We start from the raw sequence: 13,676 nt of genomic DNA, 5'->3' as shown, positions 1-13,676 counted from the left end.
TTTGACAAGTGAACTCACATAAATTAATAACATAAAAATAAGTTTTTAATCAATAATTTAGTTAAACAATAATTTACATTAATTTAATTATTTTTACAAAATAAATAAATTATAATATTAATTTTGAGAAAGTAAAATAAAAATCCATGTACCATATATTATTATTTATTATAAAAAATCAGAAACAGGAGGCACCGTTTGTCTTTGACTCGGTGAGTACATATACAAACAAGAAAAAGCCCTAGTTTCCTCCATTTTCATCATACACAATCTACCACATTTATTTTATTTGCACTCTGCCCCCTAAATTTTTACCATTTTACCATTTTCACCACCACCCACTTCAAAAAGACAAAAAACCAGCCTCGCCTCGTTCCCTTTCATCTTTCGTATTCCCCATTCACGCGCCACCGCAGTTTCCACCTCCACACCGAACCACGAACCACGAACCACCTCTCTATCTTTTCATATTACTTTTTCCTTTTCTACCCCCGGCTCCGATTCCGGGGTGTGGTCCCCATTTAACCTTTTTTTCTTCTTTTGCTGCTACGAGTCGTTGTCGTCATGGGCGATCTTCATCTAAACGGTGTCGTTTTCGGGGAGGATCGCCCTTACTCCTCGTCACCGCCTTCGCCGCCGCTTCCTGCTTTGAATCTCGATCCTTCGTCTGTTACGGAGGAGGGATGGACGGCGGCTGAGGAAACGACGGGGGAGATTCTCCGCCGGATTCAACCTAATCTCGCTGCTGATAGGAGGAGGAGAGAGGTTGTTGATTATGTTCAGAGATTAATACGTTTCGGTGCTCGCTGCGAGGTGATGTTGCTCGTTCTTCGATTTTTAGGTTAATTTAATTCCTCTGGTTTCTGGTTTTTGACTTTGTTGATTTTTTTGAAATTCTTGAATTGCTTGTTTTCTGTTTTTTATTTTTTGTTGTTGGAAGATTTGTTAAGTTATTAAATATTTGTGAGGAGTGTAACATAATTTGTTACTTGAGGTAGTTTTGAAAACCAGTTCCCGTTAATTCTTCATGTAATTTCTAGAAGAGATGAATTGGTGGAGGAGATGGAAGCTAACTGTAGATGTTGGTGATGATTTTACTTTGGTGGGAGCTTAGATATGTGAACATGAATGTTGGATGGGAGATGGTAGGAGCATGCTTAAATGAATGTAGAAAGCTTGATTTTGAAGTAAGTTTTTGAGAATTGGTAAGGTAACGGAAGGCGAAGTGTTTATTTGTGGGTACTAAACCCTTGTGGGAAATGACAATTGCAAAAGCCATTGCCTAATGTTTGGAGAGAGTTTGAATGGAGTAAGAATGGTTTTGAAGTGAGTTTTTGAGAATTGGGATGGTAGCAGAAGATTAGGCATTTCTATTTACGAGGGAGAGAAAGCAGTGATTGAATGGTTGCTCTGTTAGGGTTAACTTCTTGTGGAATAAGACAAAATTGCTGAAGCCGTTGTAATATGTTTGGAGAAAGGTTGATTTTGATGTGAGGGTTTTTCAGAATTGGGAAGGTAACGGAGAGTGGGGTGTTTCTCTTTAAATGGGAGAGAGGAATCAATGATTAAATCATTGCTCTTTTAGTGTTTAATCATTATGGAGAGAGAAAGCAGTGATTAAACTCTTGCTCTGTTAGTGTTAACCCCTTGTGGAATACGAAAAAATTGCTAAAGCCGTTGTCTAATGTTTGGAGAAAGCTTGATTTTGAAGTGGGTTTTTTAGAATTGGGAAGGTAACGGAAGATTAAATCAATGATTAAATCATTGCTCTTTTAGTGTTTACTCATTATGGAAAACGACAAAGTTGCAAAAGCCATTGCCAAATGTTTGAAGAAAGCTTGATTTTGAAGTGAGAGCTTTTGAGTATTGGGAATGTATCGGAATATGTAATGTTTCTCTTTAAGTGGGAGAGAGAAAGCAGTGATTAAAAGAGTTGCTCTTTTAGTGTTGACTCCTTGTGGAAAACGACAAAATTGAAAAAAGGCGTTGCCAAATGTTTTGTGAAAGAAATATTATTGCCGGACAAGTCTTTTTGTTTAGTTAAATTGAAGTGGAATTTGAATGAATTAAACACAGTATTTTCCATCACCTTTCTATGTTTTTCTTTAAGTTCGCATTATATTCTGAGAAGATTAAAATGACGTCCAATCACATAGTTTTTATTTGAGATTTTATATTTTACGATATGTAATTTAATAGATTTAATCAGATAGAAAATTATTGTTAGCATACTTATCAGTATAGCATAACATATGAATCCAAGCACACGAACTATGTAGGTTCCCATATACCCAATACTTAGTAGGGACTGCACCACATACCCATGCCACATACTGAAGAATATTGTAAACCTGATAACTATGTTGTGAATAATTGTCCACATTAAAAGGCTCCCTTGTTTTCTAGGGTTTGTGAGATCATCAGATTGTACTTATATTCATTGCTTTTTAAATATTTATTCTGAAGTTAATAGTCAATGAAATGTCGGACAACTTAGGTTGGGTACTATTGAGATCCCACATTGATTCAATATATAACCAAAATAGTCTTTATAATGCTTGATCTACCCTCAGCTCTTGTACCAACTTCTGGTGTTGAGTTAGACTTAAGTTCAAATTCTAAGATAATTTTAGAGCCTATTAGATTTTTTACTGTGCCACCTGTATCTTCAATGTTCTAGATGTTTCGTTCTAGGAGTGAGGGGAATTGAGCCAGATGTATTTGTCTACATAGATGCTTATTTGTATGTGTAAAAGGGTGTGCTGAGACCACACATAGACTAGATATATGAACAAAATAGTCTTTATAAAGCTTGGACAATCATCCATCACCTCTTAAGCTAACTTTTACATTTAGTTACATGTAAGCCCAACTTCTAGAGGTACCATAGCAATTGATACTCTTGAGTCAATGTGTACGCGGTGACAATGCAAGTGTTTCCTACTTCTGTTTCAAAATGCATGTTGTTTAAGGATTTTGCTCAAGGTTATAGAGACATTAATAGCATTAGTTGAAGAAATTACTGTATTCGACTAAATGACCCTCTTTTAAAATAGTCAAAATATTAACATTCCATCAATGCTCCCTAGCATTCTATTTAATGGCCGATATTAAGAGATAAGAATAAAATTTTGAAAAATTAGTTGGTGAGTTTTTTTATTTAAGAGATCATTAAAATCAAACAAAAATATTCAGCAAAGAAGCAAATATTTTGGAATGTAGTACAGTTCCCTCTTTTGCTATATGTAGGTTTAATGTATTCACAACCTATTGTCATCAATGCTAGGAGTGAAAGTTATAGGACTGGCGTGGTTATGCTGGGCGGTGCTTCAGCATCATTAGTTGGTGCTACTTAGTTGTGTCAGTTGCATAGACAATGCATATGGAAAGGATGGGTGCATTGTTCTTTGGGTATTGTGTAAATATCAATTCTGGTGCTATGTTGTATTAGGTCTATTGGTGGTGATTAGTTCTATGAATTATCATTTGCAACATGTAATCTTAAAATTTATTTGAGGCAATAGGTGCCAGACAGCACGGCGCACGCCTTACCATAGAAAGGAATTAATATTATAAAAAGGATAAAATAGTGAAATGTATATTATTTCACATTGTTTCCCCTTGTAGTCAGGACTTACTACATTGACACCTTTCTTGTTTGTGAAATAAATCTAGCATCCTTTACTGTATGAACTGTTTTTGCACCCCAACACCCTTTGTTTGAAGAATCACCCACACCTTCATGGGTGGACCTTATACAAATCCCTCTTGAAAGTGACAATAATAAGGAGGTAAGTGGAATTTTGCAAACAAGTTTGTATGTGCAATCTATTGTAGTTATAATGTCATGTTTCCCCTCTAAGGTAATCAAGGTTGTTGATATGCCTTAATGGTCCTGTAGTTCTTCAAGGTTACAGCATGAAGAGTGGTAATAGTGGGCTATATCAGGACTTTTAGGTCTATTGACTCCCACAAACTAGTTTAGGAGTTCGAGAAACTTGAAAAAGCATCACTGAAAGCTGCTGTTTGTTTACTCGTCTCTGCTCCTGTTTTTTCTTTACGATGTCTATTCTTGTTTGAGTCACTGAGTTGTTGGTGTTGTGATAACTACTACTAGAGGATATTTGGAATAAAATCATTTTGAATTGTTAAAAAAGATCTATCTTTGGAAATTGTTTTTATTGGTAATATTTGTTTCAGAAAGTTATATTATAACATTTGGCTTTGATTCAGAAAGTTTATTAGCTTGTATCTCACCAAAGGGAACCATCATAGCATGTAGTAAGGACTGAATTGCTGACCCTAGTGCTTTGCAGTGTCCACACTCTGTTTTTTCTGTTGTGTATTGTGGCTTCTTGTTTCTATATTAATCCTTTTTAATTTAATGTCTATATTTTAGCCATATCAATTGAGACAGGTTTTTATGCATGCCTAAACAATCCCTTATATCTTAATTATTGAATATTTCTTGGAAAGTGCTACTGCTTATTCAATTTTGTGCAGCTGATTGATATGGAAATTTAATGAATAAATTTTCTTGACTCTTGGTACTGCTGTTAGGATTGTTTTTAAGGTGGTATAATATAACCAATTTTACATTTTCTCTATTTCAGGTCTTTCCATATGGTTCAGTTCCATTAAAAACTTATCTTCCGGATGGAGATATTGATCTGACGGCGCTTAGTTGTCAAAACATTGAGGATGGCTTGGTATCTGATGTTCATGCTGTTCTTCGGGGAGAGGAAAACAATGAAGCTGCTGAATATGAAGTAAAGGATGTTCGTTTCATTGATGCAGAGGTTCTTTCCATCCTCTTCTTTGATACCTTTTATGAAACAGAATACAACTTAGCTCGTGATACATTTGCTGCCCATAAACTAGAAATTACCAGCTATGAAATTGTTGAACCTGCCCTTTAATATTTACTTTTATTTGGGAGGGAAAGGATGAAAGCATTTATTTTTTCACTCTCTTTTTAAACTTTGAGGTGTTTTCAAATGTTCAGATGACTGTCTCTTCTATTACCATCTGTTCCTATTTTCTAAAGCAGGCAGTGTTAAAGAGTGTTTCATCTGTGGTTTGGGAATGAATCCTCTTATATAAAATTTCACATAACTTTGTCATGTGAACTTTTTGGCCCATCTCATTAAGCTTTACAAATTTTGATATGAAGCCTATATATCTAATGTTTATCAAAATTGAGAGACTCAATATTTTCATGAGAGCGTGCATTTCCTCATGCTGTATGCTTATTGAATTACAGAAATATCTTTTCCCTCCCCATCTTGTTGCTATGGATAGGTAGTGAGCTTTATTTTGGTACTTAGATTCACCTAAAATCTGGAGCAGTTTCCAGAAATTCTTGTTGATTTTAAACCTAACTTCATTTGTCAGGCTTTTCTAAACTGATGTGGTAGGCTGAGTCTGTTAGCCAGTTTATTGCTGAATTAACTTGACTTTTATATTCCTTATACTTGAAAAAATTGAAACGTTGCATTTACCGAACATGCTATACGTATGTTTTTGGTGGGTTGTTTTCACAGCAGTTTCCCTTTTTGATTTGATTCGCTGATTTATATGTTGGCGGTTCTTTTATGCAGGTTAAGCTTGTAAAATGTCTTGTACAGAATATTGTTGTAGACATCTCTTTCAATCAGTTAGGAGGACTCAGTACACTATGTTTTCTTGAGAAGGTATTATTGAAGTGGCCTCTTAAGACTGCTGATTATATTTTGTAACAAACTGTTTCAAATGTACTTTTCTCCATATTTACTTACACTTCCGAAGGATGATATCCATCTTTTTAATATTTTCTTCATTTATATGATTCTCAAGACTATTGAAAAAAATGTTATGCATTTTTTTCTGTGTTGCATTATACTGTTTCCTCTGTATCTGCTGTTAACTGAATTCTGAATTTGTATTTTGTAGGTTGACCGTCTTGTAGCCAAGGATCATATATTCAAACGTAGTATTATCCTGATAAAAGCTTGGTGCTACTATGAGAGTCGTATTCTTGGTGCCCACCACGGGCTGATCTCTACATATGCTTTGGAAACACTGGTTTTGTATATTTTCCATCGATTTCATGTGACCTTAGATGGTCCTCTCGCAGTAAGTTCTGCATTGAATTTACATGAATAATACTTTTTAAGGAAAAAGAAAAAAAAATCTAAATCACGTGATGCTGGTGATGCACCCTTTCAATTAGCATTTTATGCACCCTGCTCTTTTCCAGGTTCTCTACAGATTTTTGGACTACTTCAGCAAATTTGATTGGGACAATTATTGTGTAAGTTTGAAGGGACCAGTTGGCAAATCATCTTTGTCAGATGTAGTAGGTATGCAAGATATTTTTGGTATCATCCAGTAGCTTTAGCTTGGTTGTTTTTTTGATTCTCTGCTGTTGTGTGAAGCTGAGGCACAGGAAAATGGGGGGAATACTCTGCTGACTGAAGAATTCATTAGAAGCTGTGTTGAATCATTCTCGGTACCTCCAAGGGGACACGATCTTAATTTGCGTGCATTTCCCCATAAACATCTTAACATCATTGATCCATTGAAGGAAAACAACAACCTCGGCCGTAGTGTCAATAAAGGTATGAAATGTGTTTCCTTTTTTTCTGTGCGACTGTTGATTTGTACTTTTAATGTTGTGGTTATGTTGTACTTGTAATATGTGATAAGAACTGGACCAGATTAGAATAAAATGATGTATTATTATTATTGAATGAGCATTAAGAACTTACAGATTCCTAGATATTCTAGAAAGCCAGATGGAGAGTTAGGCCATTAGTGAAATTATAATTTAGAGAGTCTGGCTTATATATCCCTCATTCAACAGCTTGTAAATAGAATTTGGGGTCAGATGGAGAGTTAGGCCAGAGTTAGGCCATTAGTGAAATTATAATTCAGAGAGTTAGGCTATTAGTGAAACACCTCAAATGTTTCATTATATAGGCTAAGCAACAAATTAATATACTCTCTCTGCATTAACTACAATAGAATATGCTATTCCTATATTTACAAAATATACTATCTAAATTAAATATCAACACTCTCCCTTAAGCTAGAGTATTTAAATCAAATGCAGCGAGTTTACAACAACAATAACCAAGTTTTATCCCACTAAATGAGGCCAGTTACATGGATCAAATTCTGTCGTAATATTCTATTTCAATTCGTTAATCTCGAGATCTTTCTTAATATTTTCTCTTATATTTTTTCTAGGTTTTCCTCTATCTCTAGTTGTTTGACTCATCTCCATCTGATCTATTCTCCTTACAACAAAATCTACAAGTCTTCTCTCTACATGCTCAAACCACCTAAGTCTATTTTCCACCATCTTTTCTTCTATAGGTGTTACTCCAACACACTCTCTAATATTGTCATTTCTAATCTTATCTCGTTTAGTCTTACCACACGTCCAACACTACATCCTCGTCTCTGCTACATTTACTTTATTCTTGTGTTAACTCTTAACTGTCCAACTTTCAGTCTCGTACAACATCGGAGGTCTTATCGCTGTCAGATAAAATTTTCCCTTTAGCTTGAGCGGTACTTTTGTGTCACATGAAACTCCCAAGGCCCTCCTCCATTTCAGCTACCCAATTTGAATTCGATGGGTTACATCCTCTTCTATTTCTCCATTGTTTTGTATAACGGACTCAACATATTTAAATCGCGTGACTTGTGGGATGAAATGATCTTCAACTTTCACATCTAAGTTAGAAACGCATGTCCTTTTGTTGAACTTATATCCCATATACTCTGTCTTATTTCTGCTTAGGCGAAAGCCATGCGTCTCTAAGTCTTGTTTCCAAGTCTCCAACTTGGCAATCTCTCATTTAAATCCTCTATCGACTCTCCAAGTAGGACTATATAAACATATGCAAAAATCATACATCTCGGTGTTATCTCTTGGATGTATTTTGTTAGTAAGAAGTTGAACCTTGGTGCAATCCTATTGTAATGGAGAAATCGTTCGTCTCTCCACCCTGTGTCCGCACACTAGTCGATGTTCCGTTATACATATCTTGAATAGCTTGGATATAGACAATCCTAACCCCTTTTTCTTTAGGGTTTTCCACAAAATCTCTCCTGACACTATATCATATGCCTTCTTCAAGTCAATGAAAATTAGGTGCAAGTCTTGTTGGTGTATCCAATTCTGCTCCATCACACGTCGTAATAGATAGATCACTTCCATGGTTGACCTCTCGAGCATAAAACCAAATGCACTGAGTTTGCTACATACATAACTGATTTTAGGACCTCTCAAGAATTTTGTAAAAATACCTGTTAACTTATCATTATAATTGACAAAGCGTGTGACAATGTCACTTGATTTAATCTTCTCCCTCACAAAATGACATTCTATCTTAATATGTTTGGTCCTCATAAAAAGTTGGATTTGAGGCAATGTGCAATGCTAATTGATTATCAATGATTAATGTAATTGGTCATGCCTCTTCAAATTGAAGCTCCCTCTATCTCTGAGCAACTTTTTCAACCAAATGAGTTCACTTGTTACTAATGCCATGGGCATGTATTGCAACTACATTTTGTTCCTTTACTCTTCCAAACTATCAAGTTTCTTCCAACAACTACACAATACTCAGAAGTGAATCTCTTATCAATGGGTAAGCATGCTTGATCAACATCTGCTTAACCAACTATTTTAGTATTTCCTCTATTTTCGTAAATGAGATATTTTTTTCTGGAGCATCTTTGATGTATTTGAGAATCAAAATTACAACATCCATCTGTTTTTGGCAAGGAGAATTTAAAAACTGACTTACCCTGCAAAGAAAATATCTGGACGAGTGACAAAGTTATAGTACGATTTTTTTAACTAATCAACTATATCTCTCCAAATCTATTAAAGGCTCCCTTGGTGAGGTAGAAGTGCGACATTTGAATCCATAGGAGTATCAACTGATTTAAGCATTCAGGAGACCTGTTTCTTCATGAATAACCATCACATATTTCCTTTGTGAAATTACCAAACAATCCTTGGATTGGGCTAACTTAATATTTAAAAAGTAGCGAAGTTTAATAAGGTCTTTAGTCTAAAACGGCTAGAAAGATGTTGTTCCCTGCTTATCACCACCAATTATGACAATATCATATGCATAAATAATAAGATAAATGAATCTCTGGATTAAATAATGATACAAAATAGAATGTCCAACTTCAATATGAATCATACCAAATTGTTGTACTACTATGATGAATCTATCAAACCAATCTTGAGGACTCTGTTGAAGACCATAGAAGAACTTGTGTAGCTGACAAGGTAGATGACTTCCCTTGAGCAATGGGTAACAAATCATGGTTGTTGCTCTATATACATTTTCCTTTTCAAGATCACTATGCAAAAAGGCATTTTAATGTCAAGTTGATGGAGAGGTCAATGTCAAATGGGTGCAATGGACAATATCGAATGGCTGCATCAGAACCAACTTTCAAAGTATATAGTCAACGGCAAATTACTAACGACTTCCTAGGGGTAGAGGAACCAAGTTCCAAGTACCACTGTTTTGGAGAGCACAAATCTCGTCAATCATTGGTTGCCTCCACACAGGGTGGGATAATGCATCACATGGAGATTTAGGAATAAAAATATGAATAGAAATAGAAGACTAATTAGACAAGCAAATATAATGCAAAGGAGAAAGGTGATGATAACACAATAATGTAATGAGTGGATGAGTTCCTAGTAGGATGATCAGCTAAAGGTTGATTTGGCTGGAAAACGATCGGAATGAGTACCCAACTAGGTGACAACAGTAGAGGAAGGGGGTAAACCGGAGTTGAAACACGAAAGACAACGAGTCCACAGGCAAGTATAATGTATGGTTGCTTCTCAATACACTCTCCATACTTTATTGAAAGAGATAAAATATGAGGATACAAGAGGCATATGTAAAAACTGTTTTCAGCTACACAGTGGAGGGCTATCTATCAAGAGTGGCTTCCTAGATGTATTTTTTCTGCTTGTGTATTCCCTTAAAAAACTACAATTATAGACAATAATCATCCTCACAACCCACACCATCACGGTTTTAATAGTAGTTCTTAACAGGAAATGGTGGTTGGTGAAGTTTAGTACATTGAAGATATTACTTGAATTTGTCTTAGAAATTGATAAAAGCAAAGAAGCTTAAAATTATCATTCTTCATCTTGATGAACCTACATTGCGTCTTTTGTAGGTGTTTGTATTTTTATTTCTATTTCTATTTCATTTTTTTTGTTTTTGTTTTCTATGAACTGTTATCAGTGAAATCATTATTAATTTTTTTTGTTTGTTTTAAACTTGTAATGTGTTTAACTATTTGCTAAGCTATTTTTAGATCAAGAACATAATAACTAAACTGCCATTTATTTATTTGTAAAAAGGCCGGAGTATTCATTCCCTGTATGATTGGACAAACATAAATTAAGTAAACAATTGTGTCTTCTCTTTCTACAACTACAAACGTCTGTCTACTAGCTTTACATACACCACCACTCTAGCAATGCTGCTGTTTTACATAATTTGTTTGTTCTTGTATACACTTTCCATGAAATGAACCAGGGGACATAAAACAATTAGTTGTAGGGGCCTTGCTTTTGTCTATGATCCGTTCATGTCGTCTAATTTTATATTACACTGGTGGTATTCATTTATTTCTTTCAGGTAATTTCTATCGAATACGCAGTGCATTTAAGTATGGTGCCCGCAAACTTGGCTGGATTCTTATGTTACCAGAAGATAGAATAGCAGATGAGCTTAATAGGTTCTTTGCGAACACTTTGGATAGGCATGGAAGCAATCAAGGGAGTGAAGACAATTCAATTTTGTGTTTATCTAATGGATCCAAGGATACGATAACTGGAAATCCACATAATTATGAAATTAGAAATGAAAGAGAAAGATATGTAGTAAAAGACGCCCCTTCATTGGTACGGCCATCATTTGACTCCTCTGGGGATGGAAGTGCTGTTGCAACTTACAAACCTAGTGAAGATTCTAAAGATGTTGAAGCATCCGGAGTCTTGGATAATTCAAACACTAATGGTTTGTCAAATTGTTCAAATGGGAAAGCTGAAAATAGGACTAGTAGCAAAACAGATGTAAATTCTGTTTTTGATGATGAGAAAGAGAAGCAGGGTATGGTAAGCAATTCTCCCAGATCACATACGGTTGAAAAGAATATGGCATCTAATGGTTCAACAGTTTTAAGAGATGCTGCTAATATTCTTGAAAATGATTTCTTTCATACTGATAGATACAATACTAGTGTTTCTGGGGGATCTGAAGCTTCAAAATCATTGTTGGACCTTGCTGGGGATTATGACAGTCACATTGCAAACCTACAATATGGCCAGATGTGCAATGGTTATCCTGTTTCTCCCGTTGTGGTCCCTAGTCCTCCTAGGTCTCCCAAGTTTCATAATAGGAATCCGTGGGAAACTGTTCGTCAATGTCTACAGATGAACCATGGCATTCATCCTCAGACTAACTCAAATTGTGTTGTGGGACAACTTTACCTCGTAAACCATCCTACTCTACCAATGACCTCTTTTGTCGCAGAAGAAAAGAGAAAGCCACGAGGAACAGGCGCATACTTCCCTAATATGGTATCTATATAGTTTATTCAAATTCACTGCAAATACACACACACACACACAAGCTTTCCGATAATGCAGTCGTCACTTAACTATTAATCTCATAATTTTGCAGAATTCTCGGCCATTTAGGGATAATAGGCCAATGCTGGGTAGGGGAAGGGGTCAAGCCCCGGGTACCCATGGGCATTTACAGAGATACACTCATAACAATGGGTTCGCTCTAGCTCCACATGAGTTGAATTTGTCTCTGGAAGGAAATTTTGAACCTGCTCTTGAAGGATATCCTGCTCTTAGTAATGGTAGAACCAGATCTTCAGAAACCTATTTCTCTCAATCTCCCACTTGGGGAGCACGCAATGCTAATGGTTTCCCTCTCCCGTCTGACAAACACGAGTCTGGCTCTGAGAGCCCTCAGCTTCGTGGATCCCCAAGAACTGAAGTGAGCAATCATCCAGACCCAGGCATTTCTACTTCCAGGGTATCTGTGCCTAACACAGGGATAGTGACAGAGGAGAGCTCTAATTCATTGCCTGTAGCGGATCCCAAAAGGTAAAATAATTTTTCCTTTGATGCTTATTCATTGCTGCAGAGATTCCTCATGATGTCAAATCATTGGCAACTTTCTTTAGAGCTTAAACCACTGCGATTATAGTTTGTACTCCTAGTTTTCCTTTGCTTTAAGGGGGTGTCTATGGTTTGAGATTCAGGATTGAAGTGCAAGTATATCATTTGAAGAATGAAGATGACTTTCCTCCACTTTGCAACTGAGAGCCAGTGATGGATGGGGATTATGTTATAGCACTAACAATAATGGTCAATACATGGAAAATAATATGACTTGCCTCCCTTACAGCTGGTGCAACCAAAGGATGGCGATTTTGTAAGAATTAAGAAGTAAGATCAATGTGCATTTGTCTCAAAATGAAGATAGCATCCATCAACTCTGGGTTTCTTCTAGAGATTGATGAACGATAGAAATGAGAGTACCAAATAAGTAGAAAAATATTGGTAGTTAGTAGCCATAGATGCTAACAAACTAGATTAAAACTAGGTTGAGTGTTGTGTTATCCTTATTTCGGTGTTTCTTGCTCATGTTGGTATTTTGTACAAAGTGCATGTATATTCTGGTAACTTTTTTCCTCTCCTACATGCGATTTTATTTTTCAATATTTAGGGATGTATATATCAGGTGATTTCCTGAAATTGAGTTTATACTTCTATTCTGTTGTAGCTTTGAAGTGTAAAATAGAAATATTTTAGATATGTTACTGGAATGGATACCCATAAGTTTGTGACATTAATGTGTACTCCCATGATTCTATTTATATGATTTTGCTTTACATGATTCAAAAGTCATCATAGTGTAAGATTTGTTTTTAATTTTTGTGTCTGAAATACTGATGTTTGAAGTGTGAAGTGAAAAACAGTTTCATGTTTCATGCTTGAGACTGTTTTTTGTCAAGAAAAGTGATTTCTCTTTTTATTTAAATTGAAAGTTAGGTAACTTTGTTCCTTTTATGTGATATTTTACCTATTTTTCTTAATGACAGCAGTATCTTTGGTGGAGTCCATGTCTATTCAAAATTGCCTTGATGATGCCCCCGAGAGAAACGTGTATGGTAGTTTTCATCATGTGTAACTTTTTGTTTTGTTAGTAGATCCTGGCTTGATTGAACCTAATGGTAGTGAAAGCAGGATTGAAAATGAAAAAAAAAAGCCCATTCTTTAATTATTTGATAGCTTAGAAGTTGTATCATCATATATTACTAATAAATAACTTGTGTCATTGTACATAAAAACACAGGGACTTACCAATAGAACTATTTCCCTGATTAGAGTTAGAGTGGTAGACAAAATAATGGGTTGATTTTCTTTATTGTTTTCCTGTTTCACTATTTTAAAAAATGTTTTTATTTACACATAAAAAGAGAGTTTTGTTCATTTGAGAGTTATCTTTTTTGGTAAGAGTTTTAGGGTTAGTCACTTCTACCTTTGTGTCTTTGACAGAAAAGGGTTAGTTATGCTTTGGTATCACAATTGTGTGGTTTAGTTTCTATGT

At 35.5% G+C, this 13,676-nt stretch overlaps 1 protein-coding gene across 5 annotated transcripts; it reads left to right on the top strand.

Annotated features, from left to right (window-relative positions):
* The first annotated feature begins 248 nt into the window (after positions 1-248).
* On the top strand, positions 249-13,676 carry LOC131620827 (uncharacterized). Of its 5 annotated transcripts, none has more exons than XR_009289303.1 (10): positions 249-813; positions 4,614-4,799; positions 5,601-5,693; positions 5,932-6,114; positions 6,239-6,341; positions 6,417-6,599; positions 10,683-11,626; positions 11,730-12,166; positions 12,325-12,511; positions 13,171-13,673. XR_009289303.1 is itself a non-coding variant. In XM_058892002.1 (9 exons), exons 1-9 carry the CDS (start codon positions 565-567, stop codon positions 13,208-13,210), a joined length of 2,421 nt encoding a protein of 806 aa, XP_058747985.1. In that variant the 5' UTR covers positions 249-564; the 3' UTR covers positions 13,211-13,676. The 5 variants fall into 5 exon arrangements, 3 of the variants coding, with proteins under 3 accessions (XP_058747985.1, XP_058747986.1, XP_058747984.1); XR_009289304.1 differs by having other exon boundaries at positions 13,168-13,186; XM_058892002.1 differs by lacking the exon at positions 12,325-12,511 and having other exon boundaries at positions 13,168-13,676.

This window comes from Vicia villosa, linkage group LG7, assembly GCF_029867415.1.
Source record: "Vicia villosa cultivar HV-30 ecotype Madison, WI linkage group LG7, Vvil1.0, whole genome shotgun sequence".
Lineage (NCBI taxonomy): Eukaryota > Viridiplantae > Streptophyta > Magnoliopsida > Fabales > Fabaceae > Vicia > Vicia villosa.
The sequence above is the reverse complement of the archived record's forward strand: the minus strand, read 5'-3'. Positions and strand labels throughout refer to the sequence as shown.

What these genes read in the sequence shown, in the direction of transcription:
- LOC131620827 (XM_058892001.1), top strand. Translation starts at nt 565, where the DNA reads ATGGGCGATCTTCATCTAAACGGTGTCGTTTTCGGGGAGGATCGCCCT. An exon ending in CACTATGTTTTCTTGAGAAG is followed by an intron (nt 5,694 to 5,931) that starts GTATTATTGAAG and finishes TGTATTTTGTAG; the next exon opens with GTTGACCGTCTTGTAGCCAA. An exon ending in CCTGTAGCGGATCCCAAAAG is followed by an intron (nt 12,167 to 12,324) that starts GTAAAATAATTT and finishes TTTGAGATTCAG; the next exon opens with GATTGAAGTGCAAGTATATC.